This window comes from Hippichthys cyanospilos, chromosome 14, assembly GCF_059441005.1.
Source record: "Hippichthys cyanospilos isolate Australia breed blue-spotted pipefish chromosome 14, RoL_Hcya_1.0, whole genome shotgun sequence".
In the NCBI taxonomy this organism is placed as follows: Eukaryota; Metazoa; Chordata; class Actinopteri; order Syngnathiformes; family Syngnathidae; genus Hippichthys; species Hippichthys cyanospilos.
Genome location: NC_142382.1, coordinates 15,247,058 through 15,274,869, shown reverse-complemented (window position 1 = coordinate 15,274,869; position 27,812 = coordinate 15,247,058). Strand labels below are relative to the sequence as shown.

Sequence of the window (27,812 nt, the reverse complement as noted above, 5' to 3'; positions counted from 1 at the left end):
TCTATGTCATACGCACGCAAGTGCACCCGGCCACACAAACATTTCGACACTTGGACCCAAGTAGACAAACACATGCAATCTCATCAGAAGAGAAGATTTTGTGGAATCTTGGCAAGGTCCTTGCAGCCTCTCTGGCTCCCCTTTTCTCCACTGATTCTTCCCAGACCATGACATCTCCCCGAGTCTGTAATGTCTGACAGCGAGCACATGTCAGCAATCTGACATTATTAAAAGCCTACTATTGTGCATGCCGTGAGGAAACTAATGTGCTTCTACCCTTTACTTTGTTGTCATTTTTGGCTCACCTCATGGAAATTCTGTCTATAAGAAATACATATTCATCAATCTAGCTTTCAACCATATCTACTGGCCTCCAGGTACAACATGTTTTGACATCTGAAGCATGATTTCCCTTTGACTAAAAATATTTGGTTTTCACAAACAACACATTTGCTCTTTAACTCACTGCCTATAGGTATCCTTGTTAAGATTTTGAAAAAGGAGAAAAAAAAGGCCAATGTTTCTACAATGCAGCTCGCTAGTTTTTCCAATATCCAGAAGCATGTTGCCAAGAGTGATGCCAGTGTGTCAGCAACGCTGCCGCTAAAGGTGGAAAACAATGAACACACTTCAACTGGTCCTGGAGGACGAGCTGCACAATACATGAAAAGAGGTATTTAAGATATTTTGCTTTGCCAAGTGTATTATAAACCAGATAAACGTTGATGCTGATCGTACTGTGACTCTCATATGTTCTTGCATCGTTCACGGTAGACATTACCAGTAGGAATGGCTCAAAGGCATTTTTCCCATCTGATTGTGTGATTTTACAATTTTAATAATGCTTGAGTTATTTTACTGTCGTTTCATCTTCATGTTAGCAAAATCATTTAAAAATAAAAAAGTTTATTCATTTTGTACATAGATCGGTTAGGCTAAATGATAACTTGTTTAATTTTGGTAACTATTGTTTTAATATTTTCACCAGTGATAGGCCAGGATGGAACATGTCCCTTTTTTTTTTTCTTCCAACATCTGCCCACATTAGAATGATAGCTCAAAAACTGAATGTGTGCTTTCGATCAATCATAGTAAAGGAGCAGCATTGACCAATTGCTCATGAGATGGTAAAGCGGAACCATTCAACATCCATCAACAGATCTGAGTTGGAACCCAGTCAATGCCAAGTAGGAAGTTTTAACATGAAGTAAATAGGCTTAAGCAGTTTTTGTAATCCTTACAAAAGTAATCAAACATCATGAAATAATCTTCACCTCAGTTTCTCAGCACATCATTGTTACGTCTTGCCGCTGTTGAGTAGTGAGAATGAGACAAATGGATAGTGCGAACAAAAGAATTTGTAAATTCAGCGAATGTTTAGCAGATGTTTTCCATAAAGCTGACTTTAGTTTTTCTTGCTAGTGGAGACAGAGAATTTGTGATGGATTAGATGCACAGACAGCAGCCAGGTGATTTTCCTCCTATGGAATGTAGGAGCTCAACATAATCTTTAGCATGTTGTTTGAAATTTTCTTAGGAGCATGAAAAATTACCCTACGAGTATGATAAGGTGTATGCATACATTAAAAAAAAAGACAAACAATGTTTAGCATTAACTGTGACACTTGCAGAAATCTTTTAGAAATTTAGATTTTAACACAAACGATGGCACAACACATTTAAACATATAATACTCATAATATAACACAATCAGGGAAGAGGACCCAAGAGGACACGGGAGACAGGTAAGACCGCTCATTAAGTGGTTTATTCAATGCTGAGAAAACTAGGCAGATGGAAGACTGGCTGGCTTGGACACGTAGACTTGAAAGACGGGAGATAGGCAGATAAAGCCAAGCCGAGACAGATAGTCCGATCGAGGGTAGGCAGGTGTGCGGTCAAGCTGGCAGAGTGGGTCTTTTTACTAATAAGTGGTCCAGAACAGGCAGAGTTGAGGCACAGGCAGGCAAAATAGGACGACATGCGTGTCGGGGACTGGCAGCATTAACGCACAGCCAGGTAAAAGCAGGACGACAGGCAGGTAGTCAGGGGCTGGCAGGGTCAAGGCATGAGCAAACAAACCAGGACAGCAGGCCTGTGGATAGCCAGGGACAGGCAGGGTCAAAACACGGGGTGGGGGTGGGGTTGGAGGGGGCGGGGGGGGGGGGGGGGGGTGAGTTAGGTGTGGACACTAAACAGCTTGGCAAGACAATCTGGTGAATACTGTTAAAAAAAAACTCAGGCTACAAATGCTGTACAGGTAATTGGTACACCTGGTGGTGGTTGGACTGATTGAATAGAATGTGCTCAATCAGTTTGATGAGGGAGAATTAGCTGGATAGACAGGCAGACTGTGATACAATATTCTTTTTCTTCTACAAAAAAATGACTAACTAGTTTATTGAGTCAATCACAGTCATAGTAGAACATGAAGAGTCTTCCTTGCTTTTACGGTGCATGACAGTATACTGTGAACACACCACAATGAGTTGGATTGTAGTCTTAAATCCCAATTATTATTTTCCTTTCTATTTAAGATTATTAATCAGTAATTTTATGAAGTCTAATGTTTTAGAATGCAGTTTCTCCTTGTTAAAAAAAAAACAACACAAACATATTTGGTTTTGGAGGGAAAAGCTGGAACAATATTCATATTTTCATTCATTTCCCTGGGCAAAGATGCTCTCAGTATTTTGATTTACAAATGGTCATTGAATGAATTAAACTGACATTGCAATGCCAAATACCTAGATTTTGACGCAAAACAATACGCTGCCAAATACACACAATTTATACAACAATATGTTGCATCCCGAATGCTCAACATAAACATGGACAGAGATACTTGCAATCTTTCTTTTAATTAAGTAAATGTATACATAAATATTGTGAATATAATTTTGATATGCAGTCTGCTTTTATTTTGTCGTCTCATTATCTGGTAGATTGCTCCCAGATGTGTCTTTGTGTTCTGAAAGTAGAACGTCATCACACTGCCACATCCTCTCGAGGGGTTTAGATAATAATCTAAATGGAAAAAAAAGAAAACATACAGCATGTTAATGCGATGTAGATTGCAGAAGAAGACCCTCACAGTTTCTTGTGGGATATTCATTGTACAGTACTTTTTACCTTACTTTAAATGCAACAGGAAAGCAGAGGTTGCTCCTGAGCTGGGGCAACTGCAATTATTTGACTTGTCCTGCCTGGGATTGTCAAAATGGATGACGATGAACCTGAGCTCTCATAACTAGTTCAGTCATAGCCACTGGGCAGTGAATTTTGAGCCAGCAAGTCATCAAATTGTGGCTGCGCTGCTGTCTGCTTTAACCACAGTTCCCTCATCCACTCATTTTTTATATATCTGTGCCCAGTGTGGTAAAAAGGCCAGTGGAGGGCTAATTGCTAACAGCGTCTCTGAAAGAGGAGCCTATTAGAAAAATAAACACACATTTGAATCCAGTCCAGACAATTGATGGTCGGCAAATCAATCAATCTGGGAAATTTAACATGGAAAATTATGAAGGAAGTTGGTGGAGGCTTTTTGTAGTAGGCTTTTTGAAAGGTAGGTGACTATAATACAGGCCATAAATACCTTACTTGTCTATGTTTTTTATATTCATGGTTCATAATACCCTGCAATGTAACCATTTCCGCTTGGTGACCAAGAAAGTGAAACATCTGCTGCTCTGTAACTACTAAATCACAGACAGGGCTCAGGACTATTTTGGATTGTCGTCTCAATTGGATTTCGTGCATTGTGCCCAAGCCAAATTTTTTCATTGAAAGCACACATTAACACTAAATGATGCAGTTTAAGACCTATTCATCATTCATATGTTTAGCTTAAGATAATGCTTTTTCATGTACTCCATTGAACATGTTCTGAAAGAAATCAGAACATGTCTACATCCAGTCATGGTCCACTTGCATAAATATACCTACTCCACATGAGACGCGCATGACTGACATTAAAGTCCATGTAAATGATCCAACTGCTTCATAATCAAATCAGAGGACTCGGGTCACTGCTGTCAGTCTCCCGCACACTATGCATTGAAAAGAGTCTTTAGCTTTCCTACCATAATAAGTCACCCTGTGAACAAATCTTGCTCACAGTTAGTTTTCGCCAAGATACTCAATGAAAGCCGGAGCAAAGGCTTCAAACAACACTTTTATAACTGTAGATTTTCATATTTTGTGAAAAATTCTGACATGAATCATTTAAATAGCAGGTGGGAAAACTGACCTTGTGACCTTGAAAATGAAGTGAAGGGCCATACTTTTTAAACCCTGCAGCAGCAAAGAAATGCTTTCCAATAGTTTATTCAATTTCATGTTTTAGAGCTCAATAGCTGATGGCCTCCTCTGATAATACAATTGATAGTTGTCACACAGATGTAAAACTACATACACTAAGAAACGACGAAAACTCTTGTCTGTTACGATGAACTAAAAACATGAGCAAAACCCAACCAAAAAGAAAGACAATTCAAAAACCAACCAACCCCGGAACAGAAAACCCCGATACTAACCCAAAACACAACAAATACCACCCCAGAACATACCGAAGGTAGAGGTATAAAACCTACACATTTCTGACCACACTCTTTTAATTGGATTTAATCTGGACGTTGACTCGGTTTTGACACTTCAAAACCCAAATTATGTTCTTCTTGAGCCATTCTGAGGTGGATTTGCTGGTTAGTTTTGGGTCATTGTCGTGCTGCATGTGGATATAAGATCAAATTAAGTTTGTATTTTTCCCTCTCGTTTAATAAAATCATAATTTAGAAGTACACGCATATATATGTCACCTTGGCTTATTGATATAGTCGTTTAACCTGTGACATATAGTATGTTGAACTTGCTTGTTTAGAATCACTTAATATGTTGATTATTGCAGTTAGCTGTGAGGAACTCTCATTCAATCTACAGTCTCATATGGTAACCATAATAACTAAACCCATCCATCTGTTCTCCAAACCACTTATCCTCTCTGGAAAAATATAAGTAAACGCATTTCAAGAGACGATTCCTTGTACTGGTATGTGTGCAAATGTTTGACTTAAAATAAGACCCGTGTAGCTATTATGCTACATTTTCATGATGTGCTATTGACCCACATCTCTCTTTTTGTTCTGCATAGGTCATTGAAATGTTATATTTGAATGAAGGTTGTTCTTGTTCTGCTTCCAAATGCCTCCATTGTAACTCTGTGAGCATAACAGATGTCCCCATTGAAAAACTGTAAATGTAATGATGACCTTTCCATGGAAACCATTCCTGCTATAATTTGCTCCGCTCTTTCCATAGCACATCACTAACTGTGCCAACACATAAAACATGGCTCATAAGGTATTCATTTTCATTTTGATGACCACACTGGAAGTAGCCTGCACTTAGTACAAAATATTGATGTTGTCAGAACTATAGTTCTACTGTGTCCCTTGCAAGTCCCAGAATGAGCTACTTCACATGAGTTCGCTTTCAGGTTGGTTTATTTTTGTCTCTCCCAAGTACAGATGGATGTATTCTTTCAATGTTCTTAAGATTGTTTTTAGAACTAATGAATATACAAGGTGTTCCTATAGTAATTCAGACCAATGGTGACGTGTATTAGGCTTATTAGGGCTGACAGGAGACTTGAGACGTCAAGACTTACATCTTACTGTAAACTCTGCTAGTGTGTAATGAGATGCTGATGGGTCTAGCAGACCTCCTACACTCACCACGCCGTCTATAAGCTAGGCCGGAGCTTTCGTTGCTGACAATAGCAGCATGCCCAAAATGTCTTTCCTTGACCTTTGCATATGGAAATTATTCAAACACTGCATCAAGAGAAAAGTGTTGCTATACTTCACATAATAGTTTTTTAGTTTGTGATTTTTAATGACAAACAAAATGAGTCACCCCAACACGTATCTCGGTGGCAGTCTGTCACAACTTATGGGCACAAAGAAAAATGAGTAAAGTTATTATGTGATCATTTTAGCCCACAAGTTATGTTAGCACAACCTAAAAGATGTCATTTTGAAAATATTCCTAGAATGTTGCCCTTAAAAAGTCGAAAGAAGAGCATTTCCCTTAAGAACCCCAAAGACGCAACTGTTGAGGTTGGCCCAAGCAGCACATGCTTGTGAGATCCCTGCTGGTTTTAATCAGGACTTTCCGAAAATAACGACTGAATTCCCCACTGTCCTTATCCCACATGTGTAACTGTCCTCCTATGTCTGCTTTGTTGCAAAATTGTACACATTACACAAAGGTGCATGGAATTCATCTGGAACTCATGTGCAAAACTTTCATGCCACTGGGAAATTGCCAAAAAATAATGTTGTACAGTATTATCATCCAAAATATTATATGCTGAATTAAGAGGAAATATTTCTGTATCAACAACATTGCGGTTCTGCATATACCTAACCTATAGAAGCAGTGTCAAGTGATGCCTTTTATCATCTTGTGTACATGAAGTATCTTGCCAATTTGATTTCATAATTACAAGTAAAATAATGACCTTTCTGTTTCAAGCATACATCCGTGTAAGCAAATGTTTACAGCTTTAATAAAAGTGGTTGTTAAACCGTATTATGAGCCCATTAAAAAACGACTATAGCTGGGGGGTTTCATCCAAACTTGCATGTGGTTAGTCGCTAAAATTGGGATAAAAGGAGCTTCTTTCATAAATTGCTGATGTGTTCCAAATGAATGTTTACTGTATACTGTATTTATGTGTTTACCGAAATGCGCGATGTCCGTTATTGTAGCAGTGAATTGTTTGGGGGCAAGACAATACCAGTGGGGTGTTAACTCACATCTGGCATCCAGATAGGAGTTATGGATTTGTATACCTGTGGATTTGGATCAACTCACATCTCACTGATGCATCATATCAGCTGACAAATTTATATCATGATGCGTGGAGTACTGCAGTGTGTTTTGTATTTAATAGGCGCGCAGCTCTCAATGGGAAAGCAAGAAGCCTTTGAGACCTTCATCACAGACCATGAGGACCATCACATCATCGAAGACAACAAGAGTCTGCTCAAACAGAGGTACTTTGCAAGGCTCGATATGATAATTTCGCTTGTATTTGTCTTCCTTGTGACACAACAGTTAAGTCTCAATCCCACTATTCAAAGTCAGGCCTCAGAAAAAGACAGATTAAACACAATTCCCTGTGAATGAGGCAATCTGTGCCAGCCCACTGGCCACACTTCCTGCTTTGAGCCAGTACTTGTGTCACATCATTGTGTGAAGGGGCTGTCTCTTCAGACTCAGAAGATGGTTTTGAACAAACAACACCCAGCAACGCAATGTGACGGCGAAGTCTATGTCCCTCTGTTCGCGGTCAACCGGTTGCCTGCCAAGCTATTGTTAGCATGACTTCGCACTACGTGAAAAAAAAAAAACACTCAGATGAAAAAAAATTAAAAAGTGGTCAATCGAGAAAAAAGAACACAATGTTGTTAAACTCAAATGCTGCTCATGCTGGAGGGTAAAAATGACCAAGCAAAAAACCATTGTCGTGACCTTTCTTCCAGGAGGAACTTCAAAATAAAACGTTTTAAGGCTGTTTGTTTCATGCATTATTTGATAGCCCACATTTTATTTTAAAACATTATCTGGATTTTACATTTTTTGATTATGATGATAATGGAAGACTGGTTAGCACATCATCCTCACATGCAGAGGTTGTGGGCTCGATTTCAGCTTCAGTCTTCCTGTGTGTAAATTGTATTTTCTCCCTGAACCCGCATGGGTTTTCTCTGGGTCCTCCAGTTTCCTCACACAATCCAAAAAACATGCATGGTAGGTGAATGGGATAGCCACTAGCAACCCACCAACCCTTGTGAAGACAAGCGGCTAAGAAAATGGGTGGATATCTTTTGTTGTTTTGTTTGTTTGTTTGTTTTTTTATAAAAAAGAAATGTCAGAACTAGGCATGGGTATGATAAACATATGTATAAAATTACTTAATTTTCATTGAACATAACCTATTTTCTTTTTAAACAATGTTCAATATTTGGTGCATTATTAAATGTGTACCATGTTTATTACAAATAAATGATAACAAAGAAATATTTTAACATTCTTGTTGTTTTTTAAATTGTTTTTAGATAGTCAAATTGTTTTTAGAGAGTCACAGTGTCCTGTCAATGGTAAGCTTTTTTTTTTTTTGACCGTATTCTACATGCATGCCAAGAAGGGAAAAAAATAGCAAAACACAGATTGCCATCGAATTATTTTCAAAGAAGTGTCTTGTTAAGTCAACTCTGCAAGCACAAACCCTTCTCAAACTGCACCCCCTTTCCACAAATGTCCATCATGAGGAGCGCTAGACTTTGAGAAAAGACCTCTAAAAAATAATATATTTTCAAAATAATAACAAAGGTTATCACTTGGACCCCATAAAATAGTACAGAAAGCAATTTCGTTTGACGAGCATGAGCATGACTGTTTTTGATCAAACATGACCACTTCCATTGCCTTTTTACGAGCCATCTTGTAAGATCCAAAAAAGGGACAGGATTGTCAACTCAAACTGGTTATACTATGCAACATGTCTTCGTTGAAGAACCTCTGCGTAGAGACACAGTGAAGGAATGTTCAATTTGACAGCAATTTGAAAATGATTAACACATTTATTATTTATAACAGGTCAGCGGAAGCCCGAAAACTTGGGGTACGACTTCATGACACCAAGCAAAAAATCAGTAAGATGTTTTCATGGATGAAATGTTTGAGTCAAATACTTCTGATAAGTTGACCCATTATCTGTTAAAGTTCTTGCCATTCTTCATACGTGTTTGGAATATTCCAATGAATTTAATAACACTTTAATGGTTCAGATTCTTTGGAGTGAGCAGAGTATATTGAACTTATCCAGCTGATGTATTAATGGCTGTGTGCATGCATACCACTTTTACTTCCTTTTTCCACTGCGTGTTACCTACTTGGCTCACCAACGCTGGAATTCCACTACTTCTGCTGGGGTTGTGTGTGTACTGATTTGATACGATACAGACGTACCAAAAGACAGTTACGTGTTCATTGGTGTTGTTTAATAGATTTAGCATTGTCACAATGGAGAAAAACATTTAACAGTGGTGAACAGTTGGTCCACAATAATGATCCCAAGAAACATGACTCATTCAGGAGGTCATAAGAGATCCCAGGAAATATAAAGATCGGCAGACCTCCCTGGCCTCAGGGATGCCTGATTGATTTCAAGCTGACAAACATGTCGAAAAAGGATTTAGTGTGTCTTCACCAGTTTTGAGTAATCTTGACCTGCCGTAGCCCATTTAGTGTACTCAACAGTTTGTCACCTAGCTACCATTACGACCAGTGCTTCAAGTGGTAAAAAATAAGTGCCATGACTAACCTTATTCTTTTGTAATAAAAGACAGCCCTGAATATGAAATGAAATATTTTGTATGTGTTGATTTTGCCATAATGCCAATTATTTTACCGAAGTAAATATCGAGTATGAGCTACAGCTTTGAATAATGTTATTAATCAGAATTAATTTGGGAAAATTTAGCTTTAATTAATTAAAGATTTTTGACATTACTAGTAAAAATAAATACATAAATAACAATAAATAAATTAAGCCTGGGTTTTAAATGTCCAAATGTATTTGAATGCACCTCATGTCTCATGTGCATTGTGAGATGTCAACACGTACAGTATTAGCGACTTGTGCCGCATTCTGCACTTGTGGCGCAATTAACTTCCTTTTTTTTTTTTTTTTTTAAATGCTGCCCGAAGCCAGCTGAGATAGGCACCAGCAAGTCTGCAACCCCTGTGGGGATAAGCGACTCTAGAAAATGGATGGATGGATGGATGGATGGATGGATGGATGGATGGATGGATGGATGGATGGATGGACGGATGGATGGATGGATTGTTTGGAGGGGTCTGGTGATGTGTAACCAAATTTCTGGTGCAAAAGAGCAGAGTACCAAGAGAGGGCGCTGTGGGCTTGTGACATTCTGAAATCCTGGTACGTCGTAAAATGACCCGGTACACTTGGGCTAAAATTGAGGAGTGCTGGTATGGTTTACTTAAAGCACTGTTTACAACAAGGACATTTTTGTCATCCTGTGAAATTTGTTCATCTTGCCTCATAGTGTGACATGTTTTATGAAGCTCGCATCAATGACCAGTGCGCTTGAGCTTCCGTTTCCACCCAAGATAGCGCGGATCCTAACAGGTGTGGGGTCAATATAGTTGTCCTGAAAATATTTCTTATATTGGCAGTGGATATGCACCCATGCAAAAAAGCGAAACTTGTTTTCGTATCAAGACATTGTACGCAATATACACGTTTCGTCTTTTTTTTTTTTCTTTTTTTAAGCAGTACTGTTGGCATAGCTGTCGATGGAAGAGCTGTTTTTTGAACCCGCCACAAGGGCACCACACTCCGATGCATGAGCGGGTCTGGTTCTATTAAACTTCTCTCTTTTTCCTCCCACTGTAACAATGCAATTCAAATAGGAACAATTAAGTATAAAAATAAATATGTATTAAAACATGTTTGAGCACAAAATGTTTCTCCTGGAGCAGTAACATGCACATACTCATGTTTTTTCAGCGCGGTCCCTCTCTCAGTCGAAGACACAATTAATTTATTATGTTATCTGAATGACAGTTGTGCGTGACAAAAAAGTCATGTACTTTGACTAGGCTTAAGGTCAGTTTTCAGAATTTAACAAAAAGGAAGAGACTAGGCAAGAATGACAAATGTGTCTAAGGCCAATTAAGAGTGTCCGGTGTGCTTATGTATGTTTTTGGAATGGGGGGGGGGCAAAGTACCCGGTGAAAACCCAAAAAGGAACTGGGTGATCATGCACACACTACATAGGAAGGCCACAGCCAGAAGCAAACCCATGACCTCTGCACTGTGAGGTGGACGAGCTAACCAATCTTCCACTGTGCTGCACAATTAATTGATTACATTTTCTTAATCTTGATTTTTATATATAGTTTTCTGCATACTGACTACTTTTTCATCCAGCCTTTTGCTCTCACAAATATCCTAGCATCTGCTCCCACCCACTCTTACATCCCAAACCCATGCCAGGCATGCTTTTCCTCCACAAACATAAAACATGTGGATGTGTCATATGGAAGTGGTAACAAAATATATTGAAGTAGTTGGGTTGAACTAAAGATGTGGGCACCCCCACTGGTGTTAAATGCACATTTGGTTTTGTTTGCAGCCTTGCGTTTATAAAAACAAAAAATATTTCCAGGATCGACGCTGGAATGGTATTGCGATATTTGACCCAGGTATCACTTGGCATAGGATCTAACTCATAATCACTGGCATCGCCCATCCTTACATTAGTTCAAATAGTGGGGCGGGCCCCCCCTGGGGGGGGAGGGGGGGACGTGAGGTGATGCTCAGGGGCGCACTGATGATCCCAAGAAAGAGGCTTTGTTTTTGTCATGTGAAGTGTAATTGCAATAAAATAATAATTTTCATCTTTTTTAGTTTCAGGCTTTTTGTTGCACTGGCTTATTTTTTTCTGTTTTGACTAAGCTGTATGTAACCTGTATAAATGCTATAAAAATAAATAACAGTTGTTGAAACGCTATAAAAATAAATAACAGTTGTTGAAAGTTGATTTACATTGCTTTTTTCTGTTGTTAATGTTAAAAAGGAAACAGGTGTAGGTATACTTATACAATTTTTATCGATAATAATCTTATTTATAGTCAGCGCGTCAAGTTGGGGGGGGCACGAAACATTTTCTCTTTTCGGGGGGGGCTTTGCAAAATATATTTGAAAAACTTCTTTAGTCCTATTGAACTGCTGTTGCCTAACAAAAAAAATAAAAAATACTGCTCATGTTGGATTAAGCAATTCTGCAAGGAAGAAGGGTTGAAGATGGCTGCACTCTGACGTGAAAGTCTCATTGCAACTTGTAGAATACGCTTGATTTCAGTTGTTGTTGCTGGAGGTGGCCCAACCAGTTCTTTAGTTTAGGAGCAAGTACTTGGGCTAAATAGCTTTTAATATTTACTTGGGTTAACCTTGTCCAATATTTACATTTGTTGGATGATCTTTGAAGTTGTAAAACTGCAACAGAGTAAATATTTGAGAAGCGGGCTAATACTGAACATTTTCACTGTACTGTACGTATGGTTCATACAGTGCCTGCATCCATACATACATAGAATACACACATACATAGATAAAAAAAAACAGCACATTATGATTCATGATTTCTGCCATTAATCACATTCTAAGACATGCGACAGACACACCACCTTAGAATGAAACCCTTAAGTCTGCATGTGAAGGTGTAAAAGCTTATTTGAATTTGGAAAAACACTCAGCAAACATCTTGGTACTGTTAAATATTCTTGCATTACTAGACACATGAAGCTGCATTCCTTTGAGATGAGGAGTGTTTTTAGTGGACGGTGGTTGCCTCTTCTGGCTGGAAAGTGCTGCTGTAACATTAAGCTGGGTGTGCGTGCCTGCCATCTTGGAAGCTCTGCTTGGAAACTAAATGCAATATTTGTCTCTTGGTTTGATGTAGAGCGTAGAAACAGCACAATATAGATAGAAGCTTTTTACTGCTTTGTCTGGGGGACGTTTTCGCCATTGGGCTCAAAATCAAAGTGAGGAACAGCCGCCTCTCCAGACATTTGTCCAAACATTTCCTTGGTTTACAGGATTATTCTTGGCCACATTGCATGTTCGTGGAATCGACACTCACTGAAGGAGCATGTGTTCGGAGCCCTTAAATCCAAAAACTGCACAGGCATATATGTTTATTTTGAAGGGTCATTGGTTCACATATTGAACAGTATGCATGGCAGCAGGATATGGACAGGAACTTTTGATTTCTACAGCAGACGTGGAGGATTTATGCAGTACACTCTCTTACAGAGCATATGGTACTTTGTATTTCATTCTCAGTTTTAATGATAGAAATATCCAAGGGTTTTGAAAGCAGCCGGAGTTCAGCATGTGTTCTTTGTATCTATTTCCCACAAGATTAAATATGACTACTGCTCATTGAGCTATTATCACCTGCTAGTAAAAACACAGACTGTTTATTCAACGCTCACATTTGTATAAATAAGCCTTTAGATTTACAAATTAATTTTTAGGACACAACTCTGGTACGGAGGTTTTACTTACTGTCTAATGACATTTGGTTGCTTAAATAAACTAAACATTGAATCAACACAGAAACTGGATATCATTAAACATCTTTCCATGATAATTATGCAGCATTACATGTTTAACCACGAGCCGACATAATTTATGTGGCTAATATCTGGAAACTGTTGCTTAACATCCACTACAAGATTTCTAAGTAACTGTGAGGTCGGTGGGGATCTATATTTGAGGTGGTTTGGGGACAGAGCTCACAACATGTCTGGGAGAGGTGAAATCAGTTGACGGATATGTAATGAAGCACTGTACATTTGTTATTGTCACAGTAGTAAAATTAATCATGTATTTATTAGAAATTGTTAGAAATTGTGTGAAAATGGCTTTTTTTGGGGGGGTGGTATGTTGTCATAATTATCTTTGCATGCGATAGCTGTAAAGTCAATCTATTTATCATGCTAAGATCCTGATTCATTGGCTGTTGGTTAGAAGCATATGTTTGACAAGACTAAACTGTTGCAAACCATTCATTTACCATATCATATAAGCCCAATATAAGTGCCTTTTATATATATATATATATATATATATATATATATATATATATATATATATATATATATATATATGTATATGTGTGTGTGTGTGTATATGTATATATGTATGTATGTATGTGTACATTAACCAAAGAAAAACGCAATGTAAATCAACTTTCAACATTTGTTAATTATGTTTTTACAGCGTTTATACAGGTTATAGCTTAGTCTAAAACAAAAAAGTAACCAAGTGTATCCAAAAAAAAAAAAAAATAGATGAAAGTTGCTATTTTATTGCAATTACACTTCACATGAAAAAAACAAAGCCTTTTCCCTGGGGTTTTCATGTTCCCCTAGGTCTAGGAGTACCCTCATTTGAGAATCGCTGTACTCTAGTTCCTACTTTAAACACACTGGGTGACTGAGCAGTAGAAGCAAAGTGTGTTCTCATCACTAATGTTCTTGTTTCCAAATGATTCCAAAGCACTTGGTAGAGCTATTAACGATCCCATCATTCTGAAAAATAAATAGTTACACTGATTCTTCAGCGCTTTTTGGCTCTTGGTGAGAGCAAGGGTGCTGTTAAATACCCCTTATCATGTAAAAATGGTTGTAGACCCGAAATGCATGAAGGCAAAATGTACTCAATTAGCAATTTAATCTCTGAAGAAAAGTAAAGAAGGTACATGAAATCAAGAAATATCAAATCAACAATGTCCATTAGCATCCAAAGCAAAAGCATTATAAGTTTAAAACAAAAACAAAAATGCAAGCAAACTAATGAGACAACAAAGAGCACCTGAACATCTGGACAAGTTGAAGGAGCTGATAGGAAGACACAAAGTACAGAGTAGACAAGCACAGGTAGACAAAATTACCTCATGAGAGAGGACAAGGCATGAAATTCTCTGAACTTGTCTAATAAGTTATTTTTAACCTATTTATCCATCATCCATCCATCCATTATGCATCCATCCTCACTGGTGTTGCAGGCATGCTGGAGCCTATCCCAGCTGTCTTCTGGCAGTAGGCGGGGTACAGCCTATTTACAAACAACCACTGACACACCCAAACACACCCAAGGGCAATTTGGAGTGTCCCATATAGCTACAATGTATGTTTATTTTAGACTACGGGAAGAAACCGGAGTACAAGAAAAAAAAAAACACTGAGGCATGGGGAGAACATGCCTACTCCATAGAGGCCGGAGGCGGAATAATTCCCATGGCCTCTGAACTTTAAGGCAGATGTGCTAACCACTAACTACTAACCACTTCAACATTGCCTTCCTATTTATTTATTCATTTATTTTCACAGGCATAGAGGGTACACATTTATTATTTATTTTTGAAAAACCTCATAAAATCCTCGAAACAGAGAATTGAAATGTTCAAATTGGAATTATTCCAGGTATTAGTCCCAATTCCAATTAATTCTCAAGCCTCGACAGCCAACCATACTTGACAAATGGCCTTTCAAGGGAAAACATGACTATGAATTGATCTGCAACAAACCTGAGCTTGACATCCCTTGGTCTGGATCTTGCCCTTGTCCAAGAATTATCAGTACAGTAACCCAATTTTTTGGGGGGCACCTGCAATATACGGTTCAAAGGTAGCCCAACCAAACATAATATCCCACTCATCCCACACTCAAGATTTCAGGGTTGCATTTTAAATCTTCAACTGGCTGCAAGATCACTTAACAGAGTCATAGACGTGTACAGCCTTCATATAGGGCAACTGGGGGATTGTAATGGAAACCGCAAAAACTCCTGCCATCCGATACCATGAAAAGTCCTCACTCCTACGCATAATTGCCTCAGTAATTTACTTGTCTTGCTATCTGATATACTGTCAATTTAATTTCATCTGAAGATGAAATTGCTTCCTCTCTGGTTAATAGTGTTTATACCCCAGTGTTTTTAACTGTGATTGAGTTCAGTTGGTTAACATTTACTCAGCAGTTGTGGCTCTGAGATGTCGCTCACATATGAAATTCAATCATTTCATTTAGGGAATTCAAGCTTTTAATTATTGACGAAGAGAATGATGAAAAGATGAGATACCCATATGCTAACCTGGTATTAATCCCACAAGTGAGGCAATCATCTAAAAAGCCTTTTGGATGATGCTGCCTTCACTCACGCATTCTCCTTTAAATGTTAAATTGTTACAATTATAGGCAGATCTACCACCCCACTCAATGTGGTTCAATTTTAAAATGATATTTTGTGACACGTTCAGAAGCTCTTTGGATCATTTAATTTTTTGGCGAATACATACTGGACTGGTCAAGAAATGTTGGCATTGATCCTATCATCAGTGAACATTTTCATGTTTCATTGTGCTGATGGGGCAGTTCATCCTGAGCAGTGGTGAATCTTGGCTCAGTCAAGAATTTCGTTCTCATTGCTTCCATACACGAATTGGAATTCTAATGTTCCTGTGGCCGCATGTGGTGTAACACTATTGTAAGCATGTCCATACACAAGTTTTTCAATAAGATTCTTGTAGGACATTTGTAAGACTTTAGTTCTTTGTTCTCTTGTTTTGACTTGACACGCCATTACATAGAAACACACACGTCTGCCTTCATGGCAGATTGAATTGATGTATCTGTTTTTGCCACCCAGCCTGTGAACAGACAGTGTCTTGGTGGCCTTGTGTGCTACTATGTGCAAGAAAACTATGCTGGAATCATACGTAAAAATCACAACCCAAGGCTCACCACTTAGAAAATCTATTTCTTTCACAAGCATATCCTACCCAGCCTGGTCATTGTCATCATGTACGATAGGTGTGCAGCTTAAGTCATTGTAGACATCTATAAAGAAGAGCTGCGAATTGTGGTCAGAAGTTCAGAACCGCAGCAGTCTCTGGTAGTGTCTAAAGAGTAATTGTGATGGAAAAAGCAATCTGCGATGGAAAAAGCAATCTGCGACATTTTCCTGCTGTAGTGAAGCATAGCAGTGCAATGCACCCTTCTCAGGTACATTTACAAAATCTGATGTAAATACAATTCCATATTCACACAATTAATTTACTAGAATAGATTAAAGTCATCACCAACTGGGCTTTTAGTGGCACTTTTTAGTGGGTGTCTTAGTTTGACAGAGGTAACGCGGCAGCATGCCTTATTGATAGAGTGGTTGTCTCGCAACCAAGAGGCTGTGAGCAATCCCTGACCATTGTGACCATGCCAACGTGTCTTTGAGCAAGACACTAAATCACCAGTTGCTTCTAATCCTGCATCATTAGCAGGTAAATGAGTCGACAGTATAAAGTGCTTTGCATACCTAAAGTAGAAAAAGCTCAGTGCAAGTTCATGCATCATTTTCAAGTAATTTGACTTGATTTAGGACACTCTTCATTTCCCTGCATGAAGTTAAACGTCACATCTCATTTCCATATTTTGGCCCCATTCACCCAAGAGCTTACACTTTCTCAGCAAAGTGCTTCCAGACCTGAGCTGATTGACAGCCTTTACTTTGATTCCGAAAATCAGTGCTTCTCGATTGTTTTTTACAAAGCCCCCCTGCCACAGACACTATAAATAAGATCACCATCTATAGAAAATGTGTATGTATACCTAAAATTGTATCCTTTTTTACATTGGCAAAAGAAAAAAGCAATACATAAATCAATTTTCAACAAATATTTACTTATTAAAAGGTTCATGCTGGTTACAGATTAGTCTGAAACTGAAAAATGTAACTTAAATTACACCAAGGTTCCCGAAATAATAAAATGCCAATCCTTATTCAAACGAAACATTGGCGTTGTAGGTAAAACAAAACAATTGACTTGAGAATTACAGATAAAAAAATATTTCACTCACTAAGGTCACAGGATTACTGGTGCCTATCCCAGCTGTCTATGGGCAGCAGATGGGGGGAACTCGGAACTGGTTGCCAGCCAATCGCAGGCCACCGAGGAATGAACAAGCATTCATGCACCGGATCACATCAAAGGACAATTCAGAGTGTCTAATACACCTGCCGTGCATGTTTTGGAAGAGAAACTGGAGTGCCTAGAGAAAACCCACATGGGCACAAGAAAAACATGCAAAGTCCACACAGGAAAGCCGTTGCAAGCCGGAATTGAATTCAGGACTCTGAACTGTGAGAAGGACGTGCTAACCACTCTTTCACCAAGCCGCCCTTCTTTGAAGAATATTTCAATAAAATTATATGCATTTTGGCATTGTTTGGAGTTAAAAAGTAAAAAGTCAAATTAGTGTCAATTTCCCAATTTCATGTACATGACTAGCACATTATCAGTTAAACTTGATGGTGGTAGTGTCACCGAGCGGGCATGTGTATCTGCTGAAACTAGTTCACTTGTATTTACTGATGATGTGACCGCTAACACAAGCATCAGGATGGGTTCTGAATTGTTTTAGGAAATATTATTGGTTCATAGTCAGCCAAATGCTTCAAAAATAATCGGGCCTCATTTCACAGTACAAACATACAAAGCGTTAATGTGAAAGTAAATAGAGTTTTTCAAGGTAAAAGAAAAAAAAAGTAGAATGTTAAGCAATGGAAAAGTCAGGCCCCTTGGATGAATCCAAATGAAAACACATTTCACGTGTCTAAGTCAGACAAAACCAAAGGAAAAATGCCCCACAAACAAGCAGGAACAGAAAGCCATTGCACTAGAGGCCTGGCAGAGTGTCAACAGGGATTGTAATCCAGCATCTGGTAATGTCTGTACATTCCAGACTTCAAGCTGTAAATGACTGCAAATGATTTGCAACCAAGCATTAAAAAGTGAAAGTTTGATATATGATTGTTCATTTGTCCCATTTCTCTTGGTCCCTGAAAAAATGTGGGGCATATTCAACCAGTTGTATTTCTAACACAGTTCACTTGATTTGGATGTCCATCACAATAAAACTGAAATTCTGCAGTGCAAGCATGTCTTGTTTGTTTCATATCCATTTTTAGCGACAAAAGATTTTGAATTGTGTGAGTGTCCCAGTGTGTATGGACCTGACTCGCTTGAAATTGACATGTAACATGGACTGAACACAGCTCACGAGGTTCAGCGAGGAAGTGTGTGTCACTGTCAGGGTTGTTGTGCACAAAATAAACCGTTTAGTACAAAATAGCTCAAATAAAATTGGGTTGTTTTGTACAGAGCAACCCCAACATAGGTTGGTCTGTACAAAACCCCAAAATGGGTTGTTCTGTATAAAACAACCCAGTAAGTTGAGTCAAATTTACAAAGTGATGGATGAGTCCATTTTTGACACAAATTGGGTTATTTTTGACCTGTCTGTTTTAACACAGAAGTTTATAGGTTTATTGAACCTTTTATTGATTATTGGTGTTTTGCTTGTAGACAAATTTGTCATTCATAAACATAATTACTCACACAATGTCACTGAAATAACTTACCAAACCCAAACTTGCTGAAGCTTTCAATTTGTTCTGGAGGACTCAAGATTTGTGTCTTTCAAGTGTCCAGATAGTAAAATCTTTGCTATGAACCAATCTTGGATGTTTTTCGTTGTTTTTCTGTTGCAAGACCTTTGACCTGCAACTGAGACCAAGTTGTCTGATACTCGGCAGCACATGATAGTCTTACAATCTAATTGCACCATGCTCAGATTCAAATCACCTAGCAAATCATCCCCAGAAGATATGTGTGCTTTAGGAATCTTAGTCTCATTACGGGACTGGCATTACCTTTAAAGTAATGTTTGAAAAGTCCAAACCTTTCCATTTGTTCATCTTCTCGCTTCCTCAGATGAATTTAAGAAGCAGTTGGAAGTGCGTCGAAGACAGCAGGCAGCTCATGGTATGTATTTGTGCATCCCACAAAAGAATCAAAACCTTAAAAATACATGGATAAAAACACAGTTTACTCCTGGAATCCAAATCAATGCAAATCCTCAAAGTCAAATATTTTTATTGTACTGCTATGTACTGTACATACTTGTAGGTGTGATTGGAAATCACAGTAATATTGGGGAGGAGGTGGATGCAGTGGAGGAAAACCTGCGTGGACAAATTGAGCGTGAAAAAAAGACGTGAGCTTCATTCAATTAATAAAGAGCAACTAATTCCAATACCTGTTGAGACAAATCTGTTATGTGTTGTGCTGCTTCTTTCTTCCATTAGTTACAAGAGCATTGCTTGTCACTTGAAAACGTTGAGGACAGAGATTGAACACCTGCAGCTGTTGTTGGAGAGGGCCAAGGTCAAACTCCATAAGGACTTCCAAAAGTGGTGGAAGGAGGAAGCTTCCAATGTGCAGGTGACTGAACTCATCTTTCTTCTTTACCCATGTGGAAAGACCACATAAACCTACGGCAGGGGACACATAACGGTTAAATCAGTGTCAAATCTGAAATACTCTTGAGGGCTTTAAATGTGTTCTTTTGTTGATGGAGGTTTTTTTGCACATCAACTGTGGCCCCTAAGGACACTTAAGTGGATGTAAGTTGATATGCATATGTCCCTGAATTTGGAAGCCTTTATGGCACCAGTGTGACCCTTACAGCCGCTGCTCAACATCATACAGGAAAGGTCCTCGGTCATATGTCATTTGTCGAAGAAAAGTACACTGTGTTCCAGACAGTCTGCATTTTGTGTAGGACTTGTGTTAAATAAATAATTCGGGTTTTAGTTTTTCTGGAGAAGATTCTTTAATATTTGGTTGTATGATAGTTGTGGACTGAATAATGATTCACATTATCACACTGAAGACTCAGTCATATCCACAGAAGACTTACTGTACGTACAATAGAAGTGTGCAAAAATGTTTTTTTTTTAATAAGAAACAATATTCTCAATTACTATGATTCAGACTTCTACATAAAATGTCCCCAAATCAATTTTATAATCTAAAAAAATGAAACCCGCTCCCTCTCAGCTATGGCACACACCAAGAGTGTGGTGCGAAGGCCAACTTCAAAATAAATGCACCAAAAAATAAAATGCTGTTAGTGCAATTGGCCATAGCACAATTGGCCTCGCAGCATACCATTGGTATGTGACTTGTTAGGGTCAGCTAGCTTTACTCCTCCTCGTGAGTCCATTTTTTATTGGCGTCAAATCACCTCTCTCTACAACCATCAAAACTTCCATTAAAAAACAATAATCAAATAACAAGGCTTCCGTCTTTCGTCGTCTTTGTTGGTATGTCAATTACTCAAAATGAGGAATCGAATAGCTGTTGTTCACGCAATGTTTTTGTGAAAAAAGGCACTTTCATCACAATAATTTTAATCAAAAATCTACTGTACAAGCATCTGACAAGCAGATTTGGCTAGATTAGGATGGTTGAGATTTTACCATCAAGAACTATTGGAAAAAGCATGAACTCATGCTGATGGTACCTACCTGGTCTCGTTAAGAGCCTACTTGTTTTTGAAAGTATATGTGTGTCATTGGTTTAAACTATGTAACTGTCACCAAAGGCAGGCAGTGCTTGGTCTGCTCATTAATTTCTCTCTGTGACATGTGACATGATGTATAGGAGACAAAAGATGAAGCCAAATGTCACGCAAAATCTCTGTGTGGAACCTCACCGCCATCCTCGCACGGCTCTCCAGACTTGGAGTGAGTTTCTTTCATTCATTCCTTACTTAAGTTGATGTTTATGATCTTCTATAGGAGCCCTTCCTGAACCATCCTACCATGAAGGTAGTAGTTTTTATTAGGGCTGTAATTGTCAAAATGAAAAAATATCTTTCTTTTTTCTTTTTTTTTTACAGTTTACCACGCAAGCAATGTTTTATTGTCAGATAGTATTTTATTCAGATTTACTGCTCTACGGTATCAAAAGTTAGTCTAAATTGCATTTTCTGCATTGTACACCTTTCTTAAATTAACCATGCCTTTTAAATTTTTGGTACCCCTCTGGAAAAAAAAAAAAAGTGGTCAGATGCAAATAAAGCATTGTTTTTAAATGGTGGTTAAATAGAATCGTTTTCGAGCAAAACAACTCATGAAATTGTCTTGGTAAAAATGATAGTACCCGAGAAAGGGTGAAAATGATACTAGGCAAAATAGGATTCTTCATTCATGTAAGAAGTCACTAGGCCCATTTAAAGGGTGAAAAGTAGTCTCTGTGCTATTTGTTGACATTAAACATGGACCAGAGGAAGGAGAGGGGAGAGGGTATTATTTTTTTTTTTTGTGGGGGTTGCAGGAGATTACCCAGAATATTAGTTAGACAAGAACAATGAATGCCAATTAATTAAAATTTTATTTTATTGGCAATAAGACAGTCTTCAAGCAACTTACTATATGGTAAACATTAATGTGATTTAGAAAAAAAAAACATGTTGACAGCAATTTAAAACGTTTTAAAAAAAGAGTTCCACTGCACCATCTAGTGCCATGGATGCACATTTACAAATCACAGGGAAAATGCAAACAAGTGGGTCTGATTGCAGGCAGATCCCTCTTAAAAGGGACAGTGTGTTACATTTAGACTGTTTTTCACTAAAAAGGAATAAATTAAATGATTGTAAATTTCAAAAACTTGCAAATAAATGTCTTTTTAATGACCAACAGTATGTTTTAAATATAATCATGGGTCTAGTTATCAATTATATTACATCGGGGGTGACACTTCTCCGAAGACTGACATGTTTGTTATAGCTACAGACAATGCTAAATGCAGCACCTGCAGCACCTCCTGCTGTCCGTAACGAAAACCGTTCTAAATCTTACACAGTGTACCTTTAATGTAAGGTCTGTTCCTCGGGATCTTAGGCTTCCCCGAGTAGGGGTACCATGTTTTTGTTTTGTCTTTTCCCCAGGTCAAGAGTTCATGAGTCTTTTTTTTTATATGTCTGTTGATGTCTGATTTTCATTATTTAACTTTCATTAATCAAATATTTTTAATATTGCATGGCTGTAGTCACATTAAATGTATTTATGTCACCCCTGTGGTCGAGGGTTTCGTTTGCGGAGGGATGCCAACAGTTTTGTCCATGTGTGTGTATTTTCAGTCATGCAAACCATCCTTTCAAAGCTTTGCAACATGTTGTATTGATAGCTTTTGGTGGAAAAAAAAAGTAAAAGAGAAAACAATGTTCTGAAAACAATGCTTTGTAGTTATAATTAGCATGCTGCCAGTCTATAATGACAGCCATGTTTCTGGTTGTCATGTTTTTGGTTTTGCTTTTAAATGTTACAGTTAGTATTCAGTATATCATGCTTGGACATCCATCCGTCCTTGCATCCATTTTCTCTACCGCTTATGTTTGTCAAGTGTCATGGGTGAACAAGGGCCTCTCCCAGATGCCTGTGGATGAAGGCACACATAAACAATCATTCACGCTCACACCTTAAGAGTTAGGAATGTGGGAGGATTCCAAAGCACTTTCAGAAAACCTACGGAAAGCACACGACATTTCATATCAAATCTACAGTGCAGCTTCAGTTCTATTCATCCGGCATTTACTAGCTTTTAGAAAAATGTCAAACCATTGACAATGCAACACTTTCAGTGGCCGTATCTTCATTATATCTCCCTCTTGTGGTTCAAATAGATACATGCAGGCAAGTTCTGGTCTGAGCTGCATTATCATTCAGCAGACAGGGACTACTCAAGTCAGGACAATAGCTCAGCCGTTACCTCTGAATACTTATACACTGTATCATCACTGCATAAAAGGGCTGCATAAGGCTCAAAGATTATTTGTCTGTTAATGTGAATCTCAAATTTCTTACAGATTTAGAACCCTCATTTCCAAGCCAGCATGGCCCAATCCAGTACATGAGGAACAATTGGCTGACTTCACTTCATCGGAGTGGAGGTAAAACAGTTTGGCAACGAGAATATTTTTGATAATTTGTGCCCAATACTACACACATGCACACACACGCACACACAGTGGACCCCTGGGTTACAGCGTCCCTAGCTTGTGCGATGTGGAATACTGGGTTTTTACGTCCCCTCTTTAAGCCATTTATCCTGCATTACCATTAACGTCAACAACTGTCATGACCTGTGGGGTTGGTTGTGTTTTGTTGTTTGTTGCCTCCCTCTTGAGGCGTTTTTAGGTAATTGCTCTTATTTTCTGTTGGCGTTAAACTGCGTCTGCTGCAACGTGTCACTACAGTGCTGGTCTGCTATTGGTCAGCATCTTAACTCCCTAAGATTACGGTCTACTATTGGTCAGCGAGATGAGGTCATGAAGATGCTGGTTTTCTATTGGTCGGAGCACAGGGTCACAAAGATGGCTGCAAAGACTTGATCTCGTGTGAGAGTGCTTTCAGTATTGTATTTATTATGCATGTGAGTGCTTAATTCAAACGTGAATTGGTTATCCATGAGTCCCAAGATTGCTAGTGATGTTAAAGAGAGAAGAAGATGATTTGTTTGGAAACAAAGCTGTAGATAATCAAGAAATATGTAGAAAGCTAAGCTATCTTACTTAGGCTACCCTTACGAGGGAATATGGCCATAACAAGCGTCACTCAAAGGTAAATAATTCCCATATATTACTATTTAATACTCACTATTTAATCTATTACTATATAATACTATTTGTATTCATGATTTAATTTTATGCATGTATATTATGTATAAGTAGCACTTACTATACTATTTTGATATCATTTTTTAATATATATGTAGAATGTTCTATGATTTACAAACACACAGTGTATGTTATATGTTAAGCATCCATCTGCTTTATGGCTAACTCTGGTTTACTGTTCAATTATGGGGAAATGGAGTTTATCCCACCTGACTGTTGGTCATAGACAGAATACTCTCAAGATTGGTCACCAGTAAACCACAGAGCACATGGAGACAAGCATTCACACTCCCATTTACACAGCAGCAGTCATTCCCACTCTGAAGATTCAACCAAGGAAAGGTCAACATCATTTGATTTCATTTTGATTGTGCATTTTAAGTGTCATAGCAGTGATAAGTGTGCTTGTCCAGACCACAGGGGTACTTGCATCACAGACATATGCAAAGTACTTATCAGAAGAAAAAAACATGAGTGTCTTATCTCAATTGCTTCGAATCACTACAGAGCCACTTTTCATCAGTTACCCCCATGGAGAAAACAACGCATGTCATAATGTCTCACATCTGTTTGAGGCTGACATTTTTTCAGCTTTTAAAGCGATATTAAATTTCCTATTGGATTTTGTTTTCTGTAGAAATTCCATTATGTATAAAATTTCTAAAAAACCCGCAACCATAATGAGGACAAGCGGTAAAGAAAATGGATGGATCAATGGATGGAACGAGAACTAAATGGAGCAAAGGGCTTTAAAAAATGTAGCCTCTAAAATTACTCACACACATTTGGAAAGTTATGTATTACCGAATGTTAGCCACAATGTTTGTATTAAATTAGAGATATTTATGGCAGCACAGTGCAGCATATAGTTAGCATGCCTTGGCATATAGTTAGTTTGACTCTTGGCAATCCTTTCTATGTGAAGTTTTCATGTTCCATCTGTCCTTACTCCCACGTTTAAAAAATGTGCATTAGATTTATTGAAGGTTTTAAATTGTTCATACACGTGAATGTCACTAGTTACCAGCCGAGGGTGTACACTGCCTGTCAAGCTCATATATGATCTTAAAAAGCAGTACACTAATGAATGAAGAAAACAGAACAATCAGCACATTGTCAAGCAATATTCAACTTTGTGTTTGTATTATAGAGCCCTTTCCAAGTCTTCTCTATCCCCATCCTCTATTCCCCTGACCGGAGACCAACAGACCGATGCAGACATCCTAGCCTTCATCAGAGCACGACAAAACCTTCTCAACAGGACAGGTAATACACAAATACACGTACATACACTGTAATTTAGAGCTTTGGTTCTCAAATGGGGTACAAATACTCCTTTTGGTACGTGAAGGCACTCCAGGAGGTATGTGAGATTTAAAAACAAGGTTTCTGCAGATATCTATGTAGCCTGGAGGTAACCTGGAGACCATCAAGTGTGCCAACAGAAATGATCTGATTTCACTTAATTGGTCAAAAACTATAATTTACCTGTTCTGCTTTGCCAGTGATGTGCAGTGATAGGCAGACCAAATGAAAGTTATTCTACTATACTAGCCAGTACAATTAATCTGTGTGTCCACAAAGTTGATACAAAAGTAAATTAAAACGTGTTATTTCATTATTATTTGTGTTTCGTGCATTTCAACCCTGGGCCTTATATTCATCGCTACCTAATATGCCTTATGATAACATCAATATGGCACCAGATCTTGAGAATCCACACATATACATTTCTTCACCCGTAATATAAGGCTAAGAAAGTGTTATACATTTCTTCACCTGTAATATAGGCTAATAAAGCAACACTTTCTTTCCAGAACATTTAAAATCCATCCATCCATTTTCTAGACCTACTTATCCTCACAAGGGTCTCATGCTTGCTGGTTCCTATCCCAGCTGGCTTCAGGCAGTAGACAGGGGACAACCTGAACTGGTTGCCAGCCAATTGCAGGGCACAAAGAGACGAACAACCATTCACGCACCCAATCACACATAAGGACAATTTAGCTGGAATAGGCACCAGCAAGCCTGTGACCCTGTGAGGATAAGCGGTTATAGAAAATGGATGTACATATATATATATATATATATATATATATATATATATATATATATATATATATATATAATTTTTTTTTTTTTTTACAAACTTTTCATCTTACGAACGTGTACCGTGGCGTTTTTTGTCCCCCTCTTACGCACAAACCTTTTGTCTTACAAACAACCCAACATGCCAGTCAGTGTGTCCGTACTATTTTTTTCGCTTTGCTGCATCAATAAAATTAAATATTAATAAAATAAAATAAAATCGAACTATTCTATGACATGGTAACGCCGATATGCTATTGGTCTTATAATGTCACAGTCACTGTCTCAGTCACGGTCTCAGTCACTGAGATGCCGATATGCTATTGGTCGATTAAAGTCACAGTCCCGGTATCAGTCACCGAGATGCGGATATGCTATTGGCCGGCGTCACGTCAATCACAGAAATGCCGATATGCTATTGGCCGAACGCCTTCATCTAGCTTGATGGCACAGCTGGTCGGTGTGTTGTGAAGACTTTGCAAACTTTATCTGTTAGACATGGCTTCTAAAATTGCAAGTGGCAGTAAAGGAAGAAGTAAGAGGATGATGACAATAGAAACGAAGCAGGAGATAATTAAAAAAATACGAAGGAAGCACATGCATAGTTAACCGTGCTAGTGAGTATGGCCGTAACTGCTCGGCAATCTTCTAAGGGCAAGACTTTCCTTGCCGGGGGACGGACCTCGGTCAACAAGAAAATGGAGAGGCTTCTTCTATTTTGGATTAAAGAGAAGGAAATCGCCGGTGATATGTTCTAGTTTGAGAAAAGTTCTCCTGTAAGAAAATAAATAAATAAATTCTGCCGGTTCGTCTCTGCTCCCCTCCGCCTCCACCCAGCTCAAGTCACGTCGCCCCAAAGGTAAATGTCATTTTTCCTTTGTATATTTATGCTATTTAATTTCACTGTACAGTAGATTATGTTACTCATTTTTAATATGTGTAGAAAGTCGTGATGTTATTACCTAAGATTTTTGTACGCGTTGCACGTATTCACTAATTAACATAGGTTTGGATTGCCCGTCATACAAGCAATTCGAGTTACGAGCATAGCCGCTGAATGGATTAAGTTCATAATCCATCATTCATGTATGTATATATATATATATATATATATATATATATATATATATATATATATATATATATATATACAGTCGAACCTCTACATAGTGAACTTCAAGGGTCCGAGGAGAGAAGTTCACTATGAAGAGAGATTCACTTTATAGAGGTTTTCCTAAAATGTTCAGAATTCATTGATGAAATATGTGAATAATTTTTTAATAAATATGTAAATAATTTTATATACGTTTTTTTAAAAATAAATATGTAAATAAATGTACATTAAACAACTTAAGTTGTTTAAACACTAAAATCTAATGCGGTAAAACTAATGTAAAAACATTTTACATTGAACAAATATCTTTATTATTATTCCACAAGTCGCATTATCTCTTCTCTCTTCTTCAGAATGCCACATATCGCAGCAGGCGAAGCATCGTACTCCTTTGCAATGGCATTCTGCTTCACTCCACTCG

At 38.1% G+C, this 27,812-nt stretch overlaps 1 protein-coding gene and 1 long non-coding RNA gene across 4 annotated transcripts in view; one reads left to right on the top strand and one right to left on the bottom strand.

Annotated features, from left to right (window-relative positions):
* Window positions 1-27,812, top strand: part of kif6 (kinesin family member 6) — a 59,540-nt gene that overhangs the window by 29,727 nt on the left and 2,001 nt on the right. For 2 of the 3 annotated variants that reach the window (XM_088434038.1, XM_088434040.1), the window contains 9 exons: window positions 476-673; window positions 6,956-7,058; window positions 8,665-8,720; window positions 19,437-19,487; window positions 19,632-19,719; window positions 19,811-19,946; window positions 21,171-21,253; window positions 23,380-23,463; window positions 25,340-25,455. In XM_088434038.1, coding sequence (XP_088290164.1) covers window positions 476-673; window positions 6,956-7,058; window positions 8,665-8,720; window positions 19,437-19,487; window positions 19,632-19,719; window positions 19,811-19,946; window positions 21,171-21,253; window positions 23,380-23,463; window positions 25,340-25,455 — 915 coding nt within the window. The remainder of the gene's footprint in view (window positions 1-475; window positions 674-6,955; window positions 7,059-8,664; window positions 8,721-19,436; window positions 19,488-19,631; window positions 19,720-19,810; window positions 19,947-21,170; window positions 21,254-23,379; window positions 23,464-25,339; window positions 25,456-27,812) is intronic. The other variant, XM_088434039.1, reaches the window with a different exon arrangement.
* Window positions 2,849-21,092, bottom strand: LOC148413135 (uncharacterized). Its single transcript, XR_015867842.1, has 5 exons — window positions 21,035-21,092; window positions 19,762-19,996; window positions 19,626-19,687; window positions 19,405-19,522; window positions 2,849-3,027 (listed from the first exon to the last, which is right to left on the bottom strand). It is a non-coding gene; the product is annotated as an uncharacterized LOC148413135 (long non-coding RNA).